This window comes from Dermacentor variabilis, chromosome 4 (assembly GCF_050947875.1).
Source record: "Dermacentor variabilis isolate Ectoservices chromosome 4, ASM5094787v1, whole genome shotgun sequence".
Classification (NCBI taxonomy): domain Eukaryota; kingdom Metazoa; phylum Arthropoda; class Arachnida; order Ixodida; family Ixodidae; genus Dermacentor; species Dermacentor variabilis.
In genome coordinates, this window is record NC_134571.1 from 113,465,876 (window position 1) to 113,488,996 (window position 23,121).

Below are 23,121 nucleotides of genomic sequence, written 5' to 3' on the forward strand. Positions count from 1 at the left end.
TTCTTTTTTTATCTCACTAATAAATTAAATTCTGGGGTTTTATGTGCCAAAAAGCACCATCTAACTAATTATGATGCACGCCGTAAAGGGCGGGGCGGGGTGGGGGGGAGGGGGGGTACTCCGGATTAATTTTGACCACCTTGGCCTCATTTACATGCCCCTAAATTTAGGCACACTATATAGAGCGTTGTTGTTCTTGTTCTTCTTTTTTTTTTTTGCATTTCGTCCCCATCGAAATGCAGCCACCGTGGCCGGAATCAAACCCGCAACCTCGATCTCAGCAGCGCAGCGCTACTCCATAACCACTGCGATGGGTTACCTATACGGCATTACCGTTTCTGTAAATCTCGTGCTTGAATTGTAGTACAAGATTTTCGCTAATGTAGAGGTGCTACGCACACCTCATCCCTAAAACGTGCTTTAATTCACTGCTGTTAAAAACTGCTTCCCTCGATAAAATATCAGAGATGTCCTCCCTATATGTGCACATCACACGTCAGCGAAGACAAGTGACGTTAGTGATAATCTGTGCCGGAGCGCCGTGGCTTTTCCGATGCTTTTCCTCCGTTTATTTAACTATATACATGGGCGGGCGCATATAGAACGAGGGTATAGCCGGACGCCTCATCACTTACTGCATTGCGGAACATTCATGAAAAAAAAAAAAATCTTGGCAACCTGATGGACCACGGGCCGAGGCGAGACAACAAAGCGTCAGGAGGAAGGAGCCCCCATAGTTTTTTCGAGGATGTCAACTCAACCTGACTCGACAAAGCTGCAGCCCGACTTGCTACAGCTTCTTCATATGTCCGACATGCAAATTCGAGCCAGCCAACCATACTATAGATCGATTTTTCTCGTGCAGATGAAAGCATACTATATGCCAGGAAGAAATTGGGGCTGTCTCTAATTTTTTGCTCTCAACATACACAGTATCTCATTGAGAATGGACGAATGAGGCACGAATGAACCATACAACGACTCCGGTGGAGGAAGTCTCACTCCGGAGTCTTCGGGCTGGGGGGCTCTCCTTACCCCTCCCGCGACCTGGGCCTACACCTGAACATCCTGTGAAGTGCTCAAAGTGATCTGCACTTTGCTTGAAGGTGCCGGGATCGAGGCAGACCAGCCCGCAGTACTGCAAATGGTTAATTATATGGTCAATACCACCCATGGGTTATTTGTGCAGCTTCTTCGCGAAGAAGGACTGCATATATTTGATAAACTATATTATGCCATGGTGGCAAGCCGCGATGCTAGAAAAAGAGAAAGAGAACATAAATGTAAATAAATGAGAATGAGGGTGGGGGGGGGTGCCAGGTGCCAGTTGGGGTAGGGGCATAAGCGCGTCATATATGTTGAAGACCCCTCTTTATGCCAGCTTGACTGGGGGTAGAGTGCTCCGGTAACCAGCAGCCCGAGCTCGCGTACCCGATGTACCAGATGTGCAATGCCGCAGAATTGTCGGGTGCAGCTTAATCAACATTTTACGTAAAAATTGAACGAATGTGGGGGCTAAAAAATACAATTCGCTAAGTGCTCGCTAAACTACAGCGGAAGGTTTCATGTGCGGTGCACTCATGTTCATGCGCCGCTAAACATACGGTCCAGCGTCGTGGCTCTTGAGTCCCTCTTCCGTTCAGCCCGCGCTATCTTAAAACAGGATGTATTAAACAACCGTTTAATTAGGAACTATAGAGGAAACTTCGCAATTCGAGAATTGAGGACCAAAGGTCGTAGTAACTCAACAAAAGCTTCTCTAAACAATATATCGTCTTGGCTGCTGTGGAGCCTGCAGTACATTGGAAATGCGGGCGGCCCAGTATGGTATGGCAGTGCTGAAAGAAATATGAAATAGTGCACCGGTGACCTCGATCCCTATATCCTATCCATTGTGAGTGCAGACCAGCAGTAGCGCAAGCTTTAGCTGCAGCACGAGTTTGGATGGCGTCTTTATTATTATTATTATTATTTTTTTTTTGCGTGGTGACGCCAGGAATCGACACGGAGCGTGTCCTATTCCGTTCACAGCCTTAACCTTGTGGCAGTACCGCAGCTCGGATAATCACGTTTGTCAATAGCAGCAAATAAAGAAAGGCTGTATGGATCATAACGAAGAGAACTCGTAATTGTCATAGCATCGGCGCCCGCGCAGCAAGGAAGCAGGTGGCGTTTTCTAATAGGGTGGGGAGATGTCAGCGTCACTGACACGCCATTTAATTTTCGTTTGGATTCAGGGCAGTCCACAAGTAAAATACTGCACGCCGTAGTACCTACGACGATTTTTGTGAAGTTGTTGTGGGGCAACGTATATGACTGTCGGGCTTCAATTTTGTAAATGCAATATTGCCTCTAGAATCACTAATTAAAACTTTATTAAAATAGTTGTTTTTTTACTTGCGACCCGTATTTTCCATGATGCCGCAACTGTATTAGCCGCCAAACGTTACAGTCTGACAGCAGATTGCAAATGCGCCTATCACAAGTTATCAGCGCAGCACCCTGTGTTATTTGATGCAGAAAATAAAATAGCGTGTATATATCCGCTGCATTCGCGATCTCTGGGAACGAAAGCGAAGTGATGGTGGTGGTGGGGGGGGGGGGGGGGCGGCGAGGGCGTAGAATAGCTGAAAGCGCTTGCGTTTGGCCCAGCGAATTCCTTGGAAAGAGTCGTCGCGCAGCTGCCTTTGAGATGACGAAAAGGCTAGCGCACCGAGTAGGGGTTCGGTGCTGGAGCCGGCGCGTGCTGACGAACGGCATGGGTGCACGCGGGGCATGTGGGACGGCAAGACGTGGAATGACGCGACCGTTCAAATAGCGGGAGCGGTTGTGACTGAGCGCTCGACGGTGACATAAGCAAGGACGGGTGCCCGGAAGTCATCGTATAAGTCGGAGCGGGGGGGGGGGGGGGGGGAATCGGAGCCTGTAACGCAGCCGAAGCCTGGAACCTTGTTGAGAAGGAAGTGAATGTCCGGCTGGATCAATCAGATGTCCGGGATGTCGATGTGGAATTCCCGGAAACCCTACAACCGCGGTACGTCTGCCGGACTGCGTGAGGCCACGTCGCTCGGCTTGGTAGAGTCGGTGCGCCGACGCTGGCATGGTTGGGCCCATTCGTCCGGGTCACCATTTTTTGGGAGGAGGCGCGACGAGGTAGCCGCCGCAGCCACGGTTTATTTAGGCCAGCCAGCCATGGTGCAGCGGGATCTTGGGAGCGGCAGACACCGCGCCCGCTGAGGTCGAGCGCGCTAGCGTGTTCCATTCTCGCGCTAACCGCACGCGAGCCCTCTGCGCTGGCTTTGGAGACGATAGTCGCGCCGCTACAGGCTCGCTCTTAATCAATGCGCCTAAACATGGGTGACGGCGACTATACACGTGTGTGTGTATAGTGTGTGTGTGTGTGGCCGGTGGTCACACACGAACGTTCGACGCTGAACGTTTCGTGACAGTCCACTGAGTGAACGAGTGACGTCAATAGTACGTATTTTGTAAAAGCTATTATAAAGCACAAATAATCTACATTCCAGGCCTTGTGCGCAGCAAGAACAAACCTATCGTAACTGAGCACAGCCGCGTGTGAATAAACAGAAAATAAACAGTCATATAGTGACCGCACCAAAGAACTTTGCGGAGTCAGAAACATGACAGCCCATTCATTTAAAGTGATTGCCAAATAAAGAAAGAACAGCCCAACACACCGATATTGATTTAATTATCGAATTGTATGGTTTTGCGTGCCAAAACCACGATCTGATTATGAGGCACGTCATAGTGCGAGACTCCGGTAATTTGGACCGCCTGGGCTTCTTTAACGCGCACCTAATTCTACGTACATTTGTGTTTTCGCATTCCGCACCCATCGAAATGCGGCCGCCGTGACCGGGATTCGATCCCGCGGCCTCGTGCTTAGCAGCCCAACATATAGCGACTAAGCAACCACGGCGTGCCCTGATTTAATTATTAAGCGCAAAGTTGGGAGAGCTTGGAATATATTTCTAGCCCCTCTTTTAGTAAACACCGTATACGCTGCTCACGCTGTTTGGACAAGGCGTAATGAGCCTCGAAATTGCTTACATGCCTTCTGAAGCTGGAACCAGAGCTTGGTGTCGTACACCTAGCCTCGTCTACGACATCAGCCGAAACAGAGGTTTGCTGAGCCGCACCGGGCGTCGTGCCCATCCATTGTAAACACGGACGCAGCTGAGGTAGGCAATGAACATCGCTACTAGAAAATAATCTAGTAACGTTGGGCAATGAACGCCTCACCACGTGATCAAAGATGGCGGCGCCCACGAGGCGCCGAGAAAAGGGTTCAATTATTTATAGTGCCTAGAATATATTCTAGGCTCTATAGTTCAATGGAGGCTCCGTAATATACAGGGTGTCCCACGTAACTCGAGCCAAACTTTAAAAATATGCAAATGCCATGTAGCTCGAACCACGGTATCGAACCACGGTAATGTAGTTTGCCGTCGCTTGGAGATACTCAGATTATTTTTGCATTCCGCCTAATTAGACAATTGGTCTTAATTAATTATTCAACTTATTAGTTATTATAACTGGGGGACCGCGTCAGTAAAACAATTGTAGAGCAACATGAACACTATAAAAAATGGCTTCGTGTAGGTGGGCGGAGCCACACTTTTCTAAACCAAGTAAAAGAAATGGAGACACACTACCTACGCTCGTATAGCCAGTGTAGATTAAAAAAAAAAAAAAAAAGCCCTAATAGGTTGTGTTCATTCATGACTCTTGGAGCGGTTCCCTCTGGATTTAAAATGGGGGTCTTAAAGAGGTTATGCATTTGCTGATTGAATGCGGCGGAAGCGATTTCGAGAACCGGAAAACTTCTCTTACGGCAGTTTTTGCAATAATGCGCTAGGATCAGCGAATTTCTGCCCGTCGGATGGCAACATTGTTCTAAAGCGAAAAAAAAAAATTGTAATCAGCTGTTTTCGACTGCCGCACGAGCCTGTCAACTTACAGCAGGTCAGTCCGGCAAGAGTTGTGCGCGAGAGATTGAGAGCTTTGCAATGGCAACTAACGGTGTCCTTAGAGTTAGGAGCATTTTCAGGCCGAATCTTTTCAGAGGCAAAGTGGCTATCGTCACTGGCGGAGCAACGGGAATAGGAAAAGCTGTTGCAGAGGAGCTTCTTTACTTAGGTTCGTTTTAAAACTTGTATCCTTTTGTAAGATTTGCGGCACGCTGTCTTACGCCAGAAAGAAAGTTGTCTGATTTTATGCGTTGTATTGTCTCGCCTTCACAGAAGAGGAAAATGCAGCAGTCATGAAATTTGTTGATTCGGCAGATTCAGCAAAGTTCACGTTAAATTTGCAGTGACGAAACTTGATGGAACTGTGACCGTTTCACTGTCGATTTCAGGATGTTCAGTGATGATTGCGTCGAGAAACGAAGATAACCTGAAGAACGCAGTCACCGATTTTCAAGGAAGGATACTACCGGAGCAAGAAAAAGATCGTGCAACGTTTGTGCCCTGCAATATCCGCAAGGAGGACCAAGCAAGTCACATTTTAGTTTACCGGTGTTTCCCGAATATAGCAAAGGGCCTAGCAGTGGTCACCCGAAACAGCAAGGGAAGATTTGTTTTAGCTGTACTGGGAAACTAACTTAAAACTATCAGTTGTTGAAAGCACTTTCGGCAACGAAGTGGCGTAGAAGTATTGAATCTTAACGGACTTTTGCTATGAAAGGTTGCAGAAAATATCACTTTGAAAAAGGGCTCCTAAACTAACACTGCCTGTTCATAAATGAATTCGGATATTAGTATAAGAACAATAACCATTTAAGCAGCGGAATGTAGAGTTTTAAGGGACGCTCGAGCTTCAGGAACCAGAAGCAGCCTTCCTTGTTCAGCTTAACTTGCAAGGATCAGTTTAAAATGTCTGACTCAAAATTTGTATATATGCAACTTCCCAAAATATTTCACGTGTCTTGCCTTTGGCTTAGGAAATAGTCCGCTACCATTTGTTAACACTGCATGCTTGAACTACAATGAAACCCGGAACTAGAAAAAAGTGTACAGGTATCCTTAGAAAGCGCAAGCTATAAAGGAAAGAGATGTGTACTGGGTACATTGTAAGCGCTGTCCTCGCTCCCTCTGAACATTCTACCAACAAGCATACGGGGACAACTTTAACAGTGAATGAATCTGCAGAGCACAACGAAATGGTAGTGCAAGAAGTTCAAATTTAAGCAAAGCAAATAAACAGAAAAAAAGAAAATGGGATATGGTTACAAATTCAATTATTCATGCATTTTAGCGGGTGCGAGTAAAAAGAACCAAATTACTAAAATAGACAGACATTATTAACTGTTTTAGATTGTGCTTAGTACGAGATATCGTACTAAGCAAAGTACTTGAAGAATGACTGAAATGTTGACTGTCTCTTATTGGTAGTTTGTGTTGTTTTGTATGTACTTGTACCACCTATTCCTTAGCCCTGCAGATTCTTTCGTTTAGAGGGTTGTCAGTTTTGTTCATGCCTTGCAAAATGTACCAAGAGTAATTGAAATCGAATATGTGTCTTATCAATTTTCTCTTCTTTATTTCTGTCTATTTTTGAAACTCCTCATTTGTTATGCAGGTTCCATCAGCACTTCCTTTTTTCTCTTGCAGTTGTTTTTCTTAAATTTATGATAGTAGCTGCTACAATTTGTGCTTTCTTTGCCTTCTCATCTGTTAGCATTTTATATAATCGTTTCAATTCGTTTGCCTGTCCTGTTGATTTGTATCTAAAGCAGTTTGTTGCAGCCTGCCAGGCACTGCTACTCAAGCCCAATGCAGCTTTGGCAGGCCTGATTCTTGTACCTGTTTCACTGAATGCATGCAATAAATTATTAATATAATTATTAAATAAAAATGAAGCTATCTAGTAACATTTGTTCGTGTTTATGAGACACAGATCGTGACATTACACTTGGTGCATTGTTAACTTGCCAACAGCTGGAGCTGGTTAAAACATGCCAAGTTTCCCAGCCATTGGGCATTGCCGTACCATGGTACATCTTGTGATAAGTAACTTGAAGAAAGCTGAAGCCCCCAGGTTTTGATCGATTACTGGAAACTTTCAGATTTTGCTCTTCTTTTGTCATATACGGTTTACCCCTTCAGGCACTTTCTGCACAATTGTGCATGCCAAGGTAGTGCATCAAAATCGGCAAACGTCACTGCAAAACATTTTGTGACATCTTTGCCTTTAGCTATTGCATTGCCACTGTCACTAATTTAAGTGGTCCACCATCCACAGCATTTTTAGCAAAGCTTTCTGGCACCTCGTGCTCACATTTTGCCAAATGTTTCCAAAGCATGTGTTGCAACTGACTTCACTGGGGAATACATTAGCATTAAGACTTTGATATATTGGCAGCACATAATTACACACACATTCAAAAATATGGTTCAGTCCTTCTACAGTATAGACTGGCAGAAGAAATGAGCAATTTACGAAAGCAGGTGGATACACTTGAACTCAAAGTTTGGCATGCTGTTATGGAAACTCAAAAAAATAATGTGTCCATTTTATTTTTGCCAATATGTAGTCAAGTTTACAACAAGCATACACTATAAGCAACATTCATTCTAAACGGCTGCATATATTGCATAGCGTGCTGCTTATAAGCATGCTGGTGGTAGGTCTTATCATCTCTGTAGCGTGTTGCTAACAAAAAAAATTAGCCGCACATAGCTTTTGTAAGGTATGCTATAAACAGGGTTCTGTGTTCTTGGTTGAATCCACAAAACACCACTAGTCGGATATATTTTTTACTAATTCTGAGCTTCACTGAGAAGTCCCAAGGCGAGATTAACGGCAAAGCTCTCGAGGATGGCGGCCTGTCTCTTTTTGTTATTACAACAACACAGTTAATATTCTGCCGACTGCGCCATTGCAATAATGGAAGGAGGCAGGCTGCTGTCCTCCAGAATGTCGCCGTTAATCACAACCTTCTTCCTACTGTCCCCCTCATCCTCATCCGCTGTTCCCTTGGCCCTTAGTTTCTAGATGTTATATAATGAGAGTGAACACTATTGAGCCACTCTAATTATGCAGAAAATCTCAGCAGATTCAATTTCTATCTCTACTCCTGCCCAGCAAACTTGCTGTCAACCTCAACCAGTACAAGCCAGCTCTAGTAACGAGATACACACGACAGGCTAGGTCGCATTCCCCATCACCATACTTCACAAGGACTGAATGCGTTTAAGTATATATAATTTGTTTGTTAGAACAATAACAGAATGTAACAGATTAAAAAAGTACACCAGATATTCACATTGTGCAACCTGTCCGAGATATTGTCTATGTTTTTTTTTTCTTTGTCTACCCTGCTTGGTCCAGCCTAGGGCCTGCAGTATATAATAAATAAAACAAGGACATATTTTGCACAGTTAGCTTAAAATTGCTAAGCCAATATTGATGAAAGAACTTAAAAAGAACTTTTAATTAGTGCATATCACAGTACTAAATTGACTGCTACAGCAATTAAGGCAAAATTTCGGCATTAATATTTTTTTTTTGTGAATGGTCAATGACAGCTTGTTCTCTGTGCTTAGACCTTGATCCTCACTTTCGATGTGTACATGCCTAATGATGGCATCCTTGTGCTGAGGCTACATCAATGCTTGTCGTCCCTTATTGGAACGCTGCTTGTTTGTTTGACTTAGAAACTTGATTGTTGGTGTTTGCACATTCCTCGTAATGGCACCACCCTGCCGCTATCGTTCTTATTGGTTGCAAATAGAGCAGTTTTGCACTGCTTAAAAGAATTTAAAAAATCAGAAAGGCTGCAATGCTTAAACTTATTTGAGGCTACAAACTTTTGCCATGTCATGTGGAATTGCTGGAAAAAAAAAAAAACCCATACAACTAGTTTGTAGCTGCACAAAAAAGTAACTAAAGATCACTAAAAAATTTACTTTGCCAGTAAGCACTGAAAAGAGTATGCAGAAGTTATGAAAAATAAAAACTCACAATGCTGAACCCTTATCCTGAGCTACCAAGGATGTCACTAAATTACAACACTGATGCTATTGTATGCATGAAAATAAAATGAGATTTGGAATAGCATTGTCATGTTTGCTCTGAATGCTAAAGGCAGATATATACTATATTACTTCATCAAAATATGGGTGTGTATATATATATATATATATATATATATATATATATATATATATATATATATATATATATATATATATATATAAAAGGTGGCATTACCTTGAGCTTAGGTATTACTCTACGTACACTTACTCAACATACTAGGTGGATAGGACACAAAAACAATATGGGTGTGGTACTACCTTGAATATTCCACACTAGCTCCTCATTATAGTTCTAGACGGTGTTTGCTCTGAGCTAGTTAAATGTTTAATGATAAAGGGTGATTACACTGCATTAGAAGGTAAGCTCCACATTGAAAGCTATTAACAATTTGGAAGTGTCAGTGCAGTCGAATAAACAAACTCAGATATAATGAACTAAGCATAAAATATCAGCATGTAAAAAATATGCCTCTAACAAATATAGGCTATAATGAAGATTCCTTAATGTCAGATGCTACTTTATTATAACGAGGTTGTATTGTACATGTGAAAATATTGTATAATATGCATTGTCACCCTAATGCAATTGGAGTTACCATTCAGTTCGAAATTTAAAACTAACTTCAGCCTTAATTTTCTCCAATTCTAACATTTCTTTCTGTGAAAGAAATGAAAATAGAGTTAAGAAGAAACAGTCTGCCAGTGTACTGTATGTAGCATTTAGCTTTAGCATAGTTGCAACGGTTAAAAATTAGCTCTCAGATGAAGCTGGGATAACAGTTGTAATGTGTAAGTTGCTGAGGAACCAATGATGAGGATGTGTCTGCCACCTCTCTCTCTCCCGGTAGGTGAAAGCGCTTTTTCGGCACACGCTGGATAAACATGGCCGCCTTGACTTTCTTGTCAACAACAGTGGAGGCCAGTTCTTGTCGACAGCAGACAGTATTTCACTCAAGGGCTGGAATGCAGTTGTCGAGACTAACCTAACTGGAACATTTCTCATGTGCAGGGAGGGTAAGTAGCAGCTGCAAGTGTCTCTCCAATGTCAGAACTGACAAGGTTCACGTAAGCAACTGTGGCAGCTTGTGCTCGCACGCGTTAGTGAAAAATAAGGTAGAACCAGTGTATTCACCTTGTCACTTTGTCTGGAAAGCGGAAACGGCATAAAGTCAAATGCTGACTGTAGGGAAAAAAAAAAAAAAAAACTTGGCACATGTAGCTTACATAAACTGTGGCTGCTTGTGCCAGCCAAGGCCATTTGGATCGAGCGCGAGGTTGCTGGCCGCATTTTATACATTTTATATGGAAGCAATATGCTCAAATGCAAAAAACACTTATTCATGTGCATAGTAAAGAAATCTAGATTGTAAAATTTATTCAGAGCCCTTCACTATCTCAAAGCCCCAGTATTGCTTCAGGATGTAAACCCAATCAATCAATCATGCAAGCCAGTGCAAAAGAAAGAACCGCGGGGGGGGGGGGGGGGGAAGAGTGACTTTCAATATTCACATTGTTAATGCTGCTTGGAGAACATGTACACAGGTACACTTGCAAATTAGGCTGCTTTGTTCCCTTTATCCTTCCAAGGATGCATAGAGAGGAACAAAAGAAGGAATTTTGTCACAGCACACTTTTTAAGGTGACAAACCTAACTTTTTCAGGAAAAGTGAATTCACAAATGTTTGTCCTTTCTTGCACCCATCGGAAGAAAAAGAATTGCATGCTGTATACGGTAGACTTCTGCTCACAATTTCAAATTTTAATTGCATCTATATGAAAACCTGTGGTCACACCTTTGGACTACTAATATAGAAGTTTTTATCTGTGCTGCCAGACATGTATCTCGCTCTGTCACGCATGTGCACACACATAGGTATGTACGTGTGTGCACGCAATACTTCAAAAGGTTCAACCATGAAACTGGATGCATCGATTTTCTTGTTTTATCCTTCGAAAATTTTTCCCGAATTTCATAAAACAGCGGGGTGCATACCTTCTTCAGCAGTAGTGGCAGACTTCTCCCAGCGCTGCATTTCCAGCACACTTATTTTAGCTTACTGCAATGCTTTCCAGCTTACCAGCACTGGATGGAGGAGCACGGTGGAGCCATTGTGAACATAGTAATGGAAAACTCTCGCGGATTTCCGATGGCAGCGTAAGGCATTCTTTTGTGACCTTTAGGGCAGTTTGAGGGATGCATTGTACCTCTGTTCGCAAAATGTGTGCTTTTTGACAGGCACTCGGGAGCAGCCAGAGCTGGTGTGGAGAACCTAACCCGTTCATTGTCAATTGAATGGGCTGCAAATGGAATCAGAGTGAATGCACTTATGCCGGTGAGCATGCAGACATGCTGTTTTTTAGAAACCACATGGAATAATACACTAGTGCTGTGAATACAGAGTTAAATAGTGGCTTTAATCGATGTTTTAAAGCAGTACTGACATGACTTTCTTTTTTAATTTTAATTTCTTGCATTAAATAAAGTTCCTGGACCTCTAAATTCTCAGAAATGTACTGGCAAGCCTCAGGGCACCCTGAATAATTTGCTGTAATTGCCATTTCATTAACCAGTTTTGGTTTTGTTTCCCTGGAGGTGCATTCGTCATGATGCAGAAAATGGCCACATGGGAGCAGGACACTGCAACGTTTTGGCACTCATGGGGCTTGCTCAGTCACCTGCTATGCTGCCACTGATTGTGCAGTCCACTGTAAGCAAGTGGAGCTTTAGTAAGTGCCAAAATGTCATGTTGTCTTGCTTTTCCACGGCCACCCTTTGTGTGATGTCGTTATGACATATGCAAAAGGCATGTATGCCCATGACGTTCCTGGGAAATGAAACCAAAACTGATTTGTAGAAAAGCACTTGCTGTCAGTTGTTTAGGGAGGCTTGCAAGTACGTTTTCTGGGGTTCTGAAGTCCAGGATCTTCATTTAAAACTCGCAAACATGAAAAAAATTGAAAGTGGAAAATGTGATGTCAGTACTCCTTTAAACTTTGCTCTTTTATTTGCCCATTTATGTTGCAGAAACATTAAATTTGTGTAGCCGTTAGTGATTGGAGGGATCAGTGATCAGCAGTGGCACTGAGAAAGACAGGTCTCCTTGTAGAAACATTGGCTCCAGCCGGAGACATTGCTTATTCAACCACTTGATGATTGCTTCAATTCTCCATTTTCCTGTGTACCTCCACCTTGTTAGTCATTGGAGTATTCTTAAAAAGCGGAAAGTGAAAATGTCATTGATAGTTCTAATGGCATCATATTTGGATGTTTCTTGCTAAGTGCATTCAGTGCAAATTCATGTCATGTTCAGCTGCACATTACCTCTAATTCGGTAGTGGCCCGCAAATTTTTAATGCTATTCAAATTTGGGGTGTCACCATTGGTTACCAATTGGATTGTGGAGATGAGGGTGCAGGCGGTAAGAACGGGAGGAGGGGCGGGGTAAAGAGGAGGGATTTGATTTGATTGACTTGATTCACTGCAGTTAACGTTCAAAATCAACACTGGGGCTATGAGAGACCCTTTTGTGAAGTGCTCTGGATTAATTTTGACCAACCCGGTTTTCCTTAACATGCACCTAGCTCTAAGTATACACAGTGTTTTTCTACTTCACCCCGATTGAAATGTGGCCGTGACAGTTAGGAATCGGAACGTGCAACCCCATGCTCTTCAGCAGTGCAATGCCGTGACCACTAAGCCTACACGGCAGGTACCAAGAGGAGGAAGATAAGATGGAAAAACAGATAGTGAAGTGGGTTAATTGGTTGGTGCGAGCGACAATGTCACACGACGACGAGAAGGCATGGTGTGCTACTGATAGGTCAGCGCAACGGTTCAACATCATCAGGGACCATGGTGCCAGAGTGTAGACAGCAGGGGGAGTTCTGAATGTAACAGAAGGCAACACAAAAGGCAGAAGGTAGCACAAAAAGAATCTGGGACATTGTGCACGATGCAATTGAGCTTCACTCTAAAGTGCATTTGTATTGCTTGAAGTAGTGGACCAGAAAACAGTGAGCAATTTCAATAATTATTTCATAAACATTGGTCCGTGCCTCGTGGCATAGCTACCACAAGCTCTGGTAGTCAACAGTCCCTGAACCTGGTGCCGAACAGTTTTGTAATGGACAACATCCATTTATCTGAAATCCGCTGAGTAGTGCAAAAACTGGAAGTAAGCAAAGCAGCTGGGCCTGACACAATAACTGTCAAACTGATAAAAAACAATATAGATATATTAGCACTTACTACATCTGTGTAACCCCAACCATTAGATACAGCAACTTGTCCTAGTAAACTTAAGATTGCAAAAGTGATTCCAATCTACAAGGGTGGGGATCAGTCAGAATTATCAAGCTACCATCCCATACCAGTTTTAAGCGTATTTAATATGATTGTTGAGAAAATTGCAGGCAATCACATTAAAAGCTCCCTTTTGAAATACTTTACCAATTCTCACCACCACAGCTTTTGACCAGAAAGGTCTACATCTACTGCGACTCTTAATCTTACTCAGCTTCTTAATACAGCTTTCCATAATAACACGGTTGCCATTGTAGTTTATCTTGATGTATGTAAAGCTTTTGACACAGTCATCTAATTCTATTCATTAAACTAGATAATTATGGTTTTAGAGGAAATGTACAACTGTTTTTCAATCAGTACTTAGGTGTTTCACAGGGGTCAGTCCTTGGACCAATCTTTCTTTCTTTGCATTGAAATGACTTTCCTGAAATGTTAAATCATTCCGAGCCTTCAATACATGCTCAGCTGCCTGTCATTTTGCTGTTTGCCATTCAGACAGTGACACACAGCACAGTTTTGCTGCGTGTTGCTGTATGAATGAAAAATACCATTTAATAACTGATCATACTGCCCTTATCTTTACTGGTGATACAACAGAAGAATTGAAATAGAAATACAGGAGGAAATATCAAAAGTATCGACATGGTTTACCACGAATCAGCTTACCCTAAACATTAAAAAAAAAAAGTATACCGTGTTTCATTCTAGTCGAAAATAAATAAATTATGGCCAGTTAAACATACGTTTAGATAGTGCGAGATTGGAACACTTGTCATGCTTCAATTATCTGGGCATCATCTTTGAAACAGATTTGAATTGGAAAAGACAAACACACGGTGTATGTTCAAAACTTGTTTATGCTTGTCACTTATTGTGAAAGGCTTGTGAGTGCATTGGTCTCCATGTCCTGCGTATTCTTTATTTTGCTTTTGTTCACAGCCAGCTTGGCTACTGAATAGAATCTTGGGGTATCGCTTACAGGATGTATCTAGATCCAGTGTCCGCATACAAAAATGAGCAATTAGGAATGTTACCTTTGTGAAGTGCACTGACTCAACAGAGCCTTTATTCAAATAGCTGAGATTGCTACTTTTAAACTATAAATACTAAAAAAACTGCGGCAGTGGTACATAGTATTGTAGCGTCTAATGACCCATTTCCCTTAGGCCTCTTCAGACTGCCCACCAGAACCACAAGAGCTGCCACTCACCGCAATTTTAACCACCCACCATGTCATAATACTTATGGTTGGACTGAACGAATTTAATGGTGCTCAAATATGGAATGAAATATAAGAAATCAAAAACAATTTTGCACTTTCGTTTAAGACATTCTTGCCGGGCCACAAACCAGTGTGAACCTTTGCTGTCTTGTTCCTATCATATATAGTCTTGTCAACCGTTTCTGTTTTGTCTGCTTACCCATGTATTACCTGTGTATTACCCAACACTGCTTACCCGTGTATTAGACCCAACACTACCTAGCCTTCTGGCTATGGGTGCAAACAATCCTTGTGTATTTGTTTGGGCATAGTATGCATAATAACGAAAAAACAAGGACATACTGAGGGCGCCATTGTGCTAGTGCTTAGTTGGCTGTAGTGGCAGAGTGAATCCATATGCTTTGCTTATACCAATTCCCACAGCGTATGGAATGTGCATAATTTTTATTATTGTCATTTCTTTCCCACAACAGGGTACTATTTATTCAGAGTCTGCTGCAAAGAACTACCAGGGCGACTTGTTCGAACTAATAAGGCCAAGACTTCCTGCCAAACGAACTGGTACCACTCAAGAGGTCTCTGCCAAACACCCGAATCGGGTGGCTTTGTTCCTCATCACAATTCCGAGGATGCTTAGAGAAGAAGGAAACAAAAATAAATGTCAGTCAGTTGATTTTCTACGGTAGCAAAGCCGATTTTTCAGGAATAGTGGGTTGCATAAGCATTGTATGCTGTAGGTGGTGCACTTCTCTGTGCAAATTCCAACAGGAGCACTTGGCCTCACAACCTGGCACCACTAATGAGGTTTCTAATTGGGCTGCCAGGTGCTGCGTTAACAGTCTGCAATAACCAAGCAAGCAGCAAAGAGCGAATTGACACGTGGCTTAGGTGCATGTCACTTTGCTATTTGCCATTCAGACAGTGATGCACAGCACAGTTTCGCTGCATGTTGCTGTCTGAATGAAAAATACTACTTACTAATAACGGCACTGTCTGATTGCCATTTGCTGTTCACATGGCGACATGCAGATTTTTTATTTTGCTGCGTGTAACTACCTCATTCCAAAAATATGCTGTGCATTGCTCAGTTATTTGGGAAGTGTTGCAAACTTAGATTACTTTCATTCGGTACTGCCTTGGCGGTATCAAATGGTATTACACGGTAGCAACTTTGATACCCAAATTTTAAATTAAAAAAAAAATGAACCATTGCCAGTGTGCACTGTACACTTTATGTAGAAGTCGGCCAGTGCGCAACACATTCTGCCGCAACAATTCTATCATCTCATGCAATCTATTATTGTCTCTTTTTTTCCGGGAAAGGTGTCGTCAGCAGTTTGCTTTCTGCTGTCGCCAGGAGCAAGCTACGTGTCTGGAGCTACACTAAATGTGGACGCAGCTGGCCAGTTTTATCCGGCTGTCACACTAGAAATACCAGGTCAGAAGTACTCCTAAGTAGAGCTTTTGCATTGCGTGTCACTACCAATTTCACTCTGAGAAAAATGAGAATAAGGTAAAAGCAGGATCCCATGTTTCGACAAGTGGACTTGTCTTTTTCAAGGCGACATATGTTTTTCTCGGCACATTGCATATAGGTAGGGTTGTTCTAAAGGGGAGAGGGGTAAGGGGTTGGACGAGGCAACGACCGAGGGTGTGTTCGCGGCAGGGGTACAGAATTAAAAAGAAAGGTATGCTATTCAATGTCGGCAGAAAAATGTGAGGTCGCGCCGTGTGTCAGCCGGTTGACGTGTCACTGTAGGTTCCTTCTTTTCGTAGAAGGGGCCTGGACGAAGGGGGTAGATTATCTGCTCCACTGGAGGTCAGCGGAGCAGATACTGCCCTCCAGCAGGGCGGATAATCTCCTCATCATCCAGGCCCCTTCCACCAAAAAAGGAACCTACAGTGACATATCAACTGGCTGACACACGGCGCTACCTCACATTTTTCTGCCGACGTTGAATAGCACACCTTTCTTTCCATTCTATACCCTCGCTGCTAACACAACCTTGGTAGTTTCCTCACCCACCCACCCACCTTACCCCCTCTCCCCTTTAGAAGAACCCTACCTCTATATATATATACTGTGCTGAGGAAAGCATATGTCACCTTCAAAAATGTCGAAACATTGGCTCCAGCTTTTACCTTGTTCTCGTTTCGCTCATCGTGTTGAATTTCCATCTCCTGCCTTCCCTGTGTTTCCCTCAATTTCACTCTGCAAGTCATGAGCGGACTGCCATTTATTAGCCAAGGATTAACATCATCATACCATGGTTGCCACTGGAAAACATAACTTCCTTGTGGCTTAGCCATGCAACTTGAAACTGAGCTATGCAGCCATAATTTCCAAAGATTGCAGAGCACAAGTAAATCTCCAGCTTGGAGCAACGCTTAACTGTGCAGACTGCTAAGTTACAACCACACTTACTGCTGTTGCTTCCGAACATGCGACAAGTGGCAGCATAGTTTCAAGCACACAACCTCAACTGAACTTCATTTGATTTCAAGCTGTGTGTGCTGGTTGTAGAAGGAATGCAACTCTTTCGTTGCACCCATGGTACAGGAATGTCATCTCCAAATGCACAGTTAATGTGAAATATCTATTGCCAAGTTCTAGAGGCCTTGTAGAAACAGCCTACTCTTTGGCAAAGCTCCTGTCTGCATTGAATGTCTGCATATATATCCGCAGAGTAATTCTACAGAACTGGTTCCTTATTTACTCTAGGACCCTTCCTAGCGAAAATTTGTCTAGCATTCCTTTAAAGGGGTCCTGAACCACTCCTCAAGCTTGGTGAAAAACAGTCTGCAGATAGCACACACTGCTGTGAACATCTCAGCCGAGTTTTGCTGTTGTATATGGTGTTGCGACTTTGGGTTTGAAGACATGGAATGTACTTAGCTTGTGGAGGAGTAAGGGAACGTGGGGCTGGGCTCGATATCCAGGATGTTTTACAAAGACGTTTATATTTACATATGTATAAGAAAATTCAAAGTAGTACAGAAAAAGTGAACGAAGAAGTTGTAGCAACCTATCACTCCTGCTGTCCGTTGCTCTTTTTATGCCCTGCGTGGTCATTGTTCAGTCACTTCCCTCAATCCAGCATCAGGAGACCGATGACATCAGGTCCCACCAATTCGGAGGTCTGTTGCCCTTTCCCTCAGAAGGAAGCATTGTTGGAAACACACACACATCACTGGGCACAAACAGGGGAAGGGGGATCGTACACTGACTCTGTCCTCGGCGTGGATGTGCCAATTTGGGCGGATGGCAAGTGATGGACTGTATCCTTGCACCATTTGCCGAAACCTCTCCTGATCGAGGCACTCCCGTGCTGGCCATAAATCATCCGTTTTGGGAACCATTTTGATGAGGCCGTTGGCCCATTCCCCACAATCGCGCTAGCCGTGACCGGAAGTTATAGCCGGGGTGAACGGCCGATCACAACAACGGCATGTAAAGCTCGCAAGTGGAGCGCGAAGTCATTTTTCTCTCAGGTGCTCTCTTTTCAACAGAAGCCTACTCCTCATTCTCTTCTGGATGCTTTATTTCGTAATAAAGCGAATTGCCATATGCGGCTGCTATTGACCAATAGCTGACGTCAATCAAGAAGAGTGTTTGGATCAGTGCGCTTCTTCGTACTGTTACTGTGTATATTTATTGACGAAGTTAAATAAACAGAGTGAAGTAAACGAAAATGTGCTTTTGAATTTCAATAATAATTACTTACTTCCGGAAGAACTCAGATATCGTCTGCTCACGTACGTCTGGCTGCGGCCGCCCGTGTAGAAATTAAAACTTTGGCCACCCTGCTTTTTAGTGTCGTAGTTGGCAGGTCTCGCTAATTTAAACTAGTTTTTAATGCTCAACTAGCCTCGAACCACACGAAACTTAAGGTTAGAGCACAAGCATGCTTGCCAGCGCGCGATCACTGCTGGCTGCTCCTGGTTAGATGCCTTGGCAGACTAATTGATAGCACTTCAAAAATGCGCAAGTTGGGTGTGGCTACTATCCATCGGTCAAGCTGGTGAAGGACAAAGCCACGTACAATGAATTACCACGTAGCATAGTCAGACTAGCATATTGTCACGTGGTAGTGACGGTCAAGAACACTGATTGCCAATAACTCCACTTCTGTTGGACGAATTGAAGTACTTTTTGTGGCAAAGTATTTCTGAAATAGCCTATTTTAACTTCATATGCATTTCTCCTTTGATGAAAAGTGGTTCAGGGCCCCTTTAAGTGCCATTGTCCCTTTTTCTAAATATGTCTTCATTTCAGATATATATTCTCGTACATGCCTATTAATGTGTCTCCTTGGTCAGACTGGCACATGCTCTTTCAGCTCCGATTACTGATGAAAGGAAACAGACTCTGGTAAAACATCTGGCATGAAAATATGGTTACAGAAGGATGTCGTATAAGCCATGTTGGTTTGACTTTAACTTGCAAAGAACAGTGCACTGTTGATAATTACGCAAAACTGGCTCAAAAGAAAGGCAATATGTGCTTTAGTTACATATTTTATTCTTTTCCTTGCTGCGAGACGGCACGAAAAGTGTTAGAGAAGCAGTCCATTTTCTTTTCAGAGCATGACCGATGGCCCAGGCATGACAGCTGTTCCGGGGATGAGACAAAAGTGCCACCAGAGCAGTAGCAATCGTTCCGGCCACTGGAATAGTGGCTCATCACCCTCGATCCACATTAAGGGTCAGAAATGCATGGTTGTGGTGGACTAGAGATTGAGGTGCTTCCTGATGCAATCAACGATTTCCGCCTTCTTAGATGGGCAGCGGATGCTTTCTTGCTTGCAGAAGTCCCTCAGAACACTGACTGTGAGGCTGGCCAACTGCGAAATGAGTGCACTGACATATACAGCTGACCCTGGACATACAGAACTCCAACAAGACCGCAAAATAGTTATCTGAAGCTCAATTGATAACTCTGCATGCCCTGGACAGTTTTCAGAGATCGTGAAAAGCGGGAACTCACCAATTTCTTCCTCCAAAGCCACGGCATTCAACACACACCTACTTCAGTGCTATACTTGTGCACAGGATATTACGACTGTTCAATATGTTAATAGTTTTTAGCACAAAGAAATGCACGACATGAGGGAAGGCACAAAGCACTATGTCCTGTGTGCCTTCTCTCGTGTCGTGTGTTTCTTGGTGCTAAAAACTATTCACATGCAATACCAACTAGCCCATCAGTCTGTTTTGCTGTTCAATATATCTTGAATCCACAGTGACTTTGCGAGTGCTCCAGTAGGTGAACTAAAGGGATCTTAGCAATACGAATAGGCATTCTCTTTTGAAGTACATAGTTGGTGAAAAACTATTGCATAATACAACCCAGGACAAGATGTAAGCATGTGTCATCATCTTTGTCAGCAGTTATACACTTCACACTAAGATGATGTTGGCTATGTTTTGGTAAGAGTAGCAGCAAGAGAATAAAGACTGCATCACCACTGATGCATGACTAGGTAAGCTACCTGAATCTTGAATGGCTTGGGGAGAGGTGTTCATCACACCTTCTCGTGTCTGGAAGGTTGCTATTCTTTTCGCTATTGGTACATGTAAATTTTGCACAGGTGCCTTATTGCTCATTAAACTTTTTTTTTGTGCACACCAAGCTAGAACAGGCACAGCTTACTTGCTGTAGGTACAGTTGACGTCTGATTTTTGGGACTTCCTAGAGGCTGCGAAAACGTCCGAAAAAATGAATGCATGCCTTTTACTGCTTAGGCCTAGGTGGCTACGGCTGCCAGCGTATCTGTGTGCGACAGCGCCGGTTCTAGGTGACGAGATAATAAAAATGACAGTGGTGGCAGCTTCGATTAATGCCGTTTTGGACCTGCGGTCATGGCAAAAAGTCCGGAAAATCGGTTGGCAAAGATTCTTTTTGCATCTGAATTATCGTGCGTTCACTGTATATAACATAAACCTCATTGCAAATTAGGTACAAAAAATTACAATAAAGAATGTGCTGTTGTGTGTGTTTTCAGAGTTTGCATTCTATACATGCTGCACAAGTTTCTTTTGGTACTCAAGTTTTCCATATCTGGTTACAAGCCACCAACAAACCAGTACTTGCTTTCAGTGATCATTAGTTGGCAACAACAGCTGTGCTACTGTCATGCCAGAGCATTGTTGACTTAGGTTACTCCATATGTAGTAGAATCTCTATAATCGAAATTTCTCAGGAAGGTGCAAGAATTCATATCGCCCTAAAAGACGTAAAAAAAAATAGTGAAATTACGGAACATGGGAATATTATTCTTCTCAAAATTTCCTATTCTAACATTTCCCCCCCGCAATCCTAAGACCTTCCTTTATTTCATGGCAAAATATCTGAATGAAATTCGCTGCAGAATTTGAGAAAATTGCACTCTGGGAGATGCTATTGCACCGCCGATCGTGCGAGCACAGCTTCCCATTGACGCAGTGTCACCATCTTAGTATCGTCATAACGCGAGAGATTGGAGATAGATAGCCACAGCGCTGCATTTCTCCATGCAGAAATGAAAGTAACAACAGTAAGCGTGAAAACTAGCGTCGTGATTTGTTAACCAATACGAGCACGCCACAAAACTGCCTCAACGCGAATCTGAATCACTGGCGTGCATGTTTCACGCACATTTTAGCAGCAGCAATCTGCGCACTTCGCATGTTCCGAGGCAGACATTCCATGATCTGCCTGGTTATCTCGACTTTCTTTCATTGCTGCGTCCCAGCTGCTGCCTGACAAGGACATGATTTGTGCAAAGTAAGGGAATCTGTTTTCTTTGCGGCAGCAAAGCTACTTTGTATTGCGTGATACAAAGGTAGTAAAGTTTCGAGTTATCATTGGGCACTGAAGACGGCAGAAGGCGTGGAAAATAAATTGATGCACAGACTAACATTTTTGCCCTACTGAACATTCCACGTGAGTAGACCACTTAGCTTTCTGCATGTGCTCAGAAATATCAAGGGAGCAGCAACATTACCTTGCCACGCTTGGCCTCCTCACGGACGTCCACAGTGCTGCCTTGATTTTCAGTACGAGCTTTCTTTGCCCCGCTCCCATCTCCAGCTTGCTACAAGATGAGGGATTGAAACAGTCGACATTAAAACAACACAAGGAGATTTCAAGAGTCGGACTTTGTAATGTTCGAAGCTATAAAGTCTGCACTGACCATGCCTACCAGAGTAACTGGTTTAGCTCATTGTTCTTGACGAGCAGCTAGCAAAATTTTGCGGTAACTTAAAATATTTCAGGCTTGTTGGCATTTATAATATTTTTTTTTAAATATAGGGGGGGGGGGGGACTCAACACACACTCTTGCTTTTATGGCTTTTTCAGCACAGTCGCATTTCAAGGTGACCTGGACAGTGTGCAACTCTCACTCGGAAATGAAATCAAAAGGGTAGCCATCATTTCTCAGTGAAATAAGTGTTGAGTGAGCGCCCAAGTCTATGACCATATCTTTTTCTTCTTTCATCTGTATTTGCTAAAAGTACACATTTCATTCAACAATACTTCAATAAATGGTCGAGTGGTAATATTCTAGATGCCTCATGCTACACTCCTTTACAACTTCATGAATTACGCACCCACGAGTCGGAGCAAGCACTTCACCAAAGAGGGACATCGGCACAGCGCAGTTCAGTGGACTTATACAGGCGATTTCAGGTGTCTTAAGAGTGCTGCCATGTTTTTCATGGTTGCACAAGGCAGTGTCAAACAAATGCACCTGCGACATACTGAATGCATCGGTGAAACCAAAGTGGTGCCTAGAAATTGGGCTAACAGTGTGTGTTGGTCATAGAAATTGTAGTACATGCCCGCGCAAAGAAGCCATGGTTGTGGCCTTCAGTTTCTCAGAATAAACTATGTGAAACACTTACAGCCCGCTTCCTGGATCCTGCAGTGGTGGCATTGCAGCCATCTGGAAAAGCAGCTTCCAAAAAGGCTTCCATCTCCTCTCCTGCTTTGACTTTCATCTTCTCATGGTTGGGACCTTGTAGCAAAGTATGCGTTATTGTAGATATACCAAACGGGCTAAATGAAAGGGTTAACGTAACATGTTACTGTCAAAGGAAAAATTTGCACTGCACTCGAACCTCGTTATACCAAAATCGAAGGTGGAGCCGAGATCCGAATTGTAAACATGGAAATAACAAGACAGCTTGCAGCCCGCGGAAACACCGCATGGCTACACATGCAATGAAATTTGAATGAAACAACAAAAGAACCTTCAGCGTGCGCAACGCTCGACTTAGCACCTTATACTACAACCTTGAGAGAGCTGCCTGCTGTTCCATTGTGATGGTATTTTGCGTCTGCTTTCCACTTGTCTCGTCACAGTCGAGCAGCATGTGGAACACGACACAGCGCTCCTCTGTGTGATTGAGGAGGCAAACGATCTTTGCCGTGCCGGCTTGCCTCGCCCGGCCAATAAGATTGCAGAGGCCATGCCCAATTGCCAGCCTGCACGACCTGGTTGTGATGCACAAGATTTCACCAGCAGGTCTCCGAGGCCAGGTTT

General features: G+C 43.4%; 2 protein-coding genes across 2 annotated transcripts in view; one reads left to right on the forward strand and one right to left on the reverse strand.

The window, feature by feature from the left end:
• Positions 1–4,936: 4,936 nt before the first annotated feature.
• Positions 4,937–20,591, forward strand: LOC142579630 (peroxisomal trans-2-enoyl-CoA reductase-like). Its single transcript, XM_075690024.1, has 8 exons — positions 4,937–5,163; positions 5,384–5,520; positions 9,914–10,079; positions 11,139–11,220; positions 11,302–11,398; positions 15,067–15,168; positions 15,917–16,031; positions 19,178–20,591. Exons 1-8 carry the CDS (start codon positions 5,034–5,036, stop codon positions 19,243–19,245), a joined length of 897 nt encoding a protein of 298 aa, XP_075546139.1. The 5' UTR covers positions 4,937–5,033; the 3' UTR covers positions 19,246–20,591.
• The window catches only part of Irbp (Inverted repeat-binding protein), a 29,377-nt gene continuing 25,555 nt past the window's right edge, over positions 19,300–23,121 (reverse strand). The window contains exons 14-16 of the mRNA XM_075690022.1: positions 22,481–22,593; positions 21,580–21,669; positions 19,300–19,437 (exon numbers count right to left, since the gene is read on the reverse strand). Of these exons, the coding sequence (XP_075546137.1) occupies positions 19,324–19,437; positions 21,580–21,669; positions 22,481–22,593 (317 nt within the window). The 3' untranslated portion in view covers positions 19,300–19,323. The remainder of the gene's footprint in view (positions 19,438–21,579; positions 21,670–22,480; positions 22,594–23,121) is intronic.

Bases quoted from the DNA above. Each gene is read 5' to 3' on its own strand.
- LOC142579630 (XM_075690024.1), top strand. From the start codon at position 5,034: ATGGCAACTAACGGTGTCCTTAGAGTTAGGAGCATTTTCAGGCCGAAT. The intron at 5,521-9,913 runs GCAAGTCACATT...CTCTCCCGGTAG, and splicing joins ATATCCGCAAGGAGGACCAA to GTGAAAGCGCTTTTTCGGCA. The intron at 11,221-11,301 runs GTAAGGCATTCT...GCTTTTTGACAG, and splicing joins CGCGGATTTCCGATGGCAGC to GCACTCGGGAGCAGCCAGAG.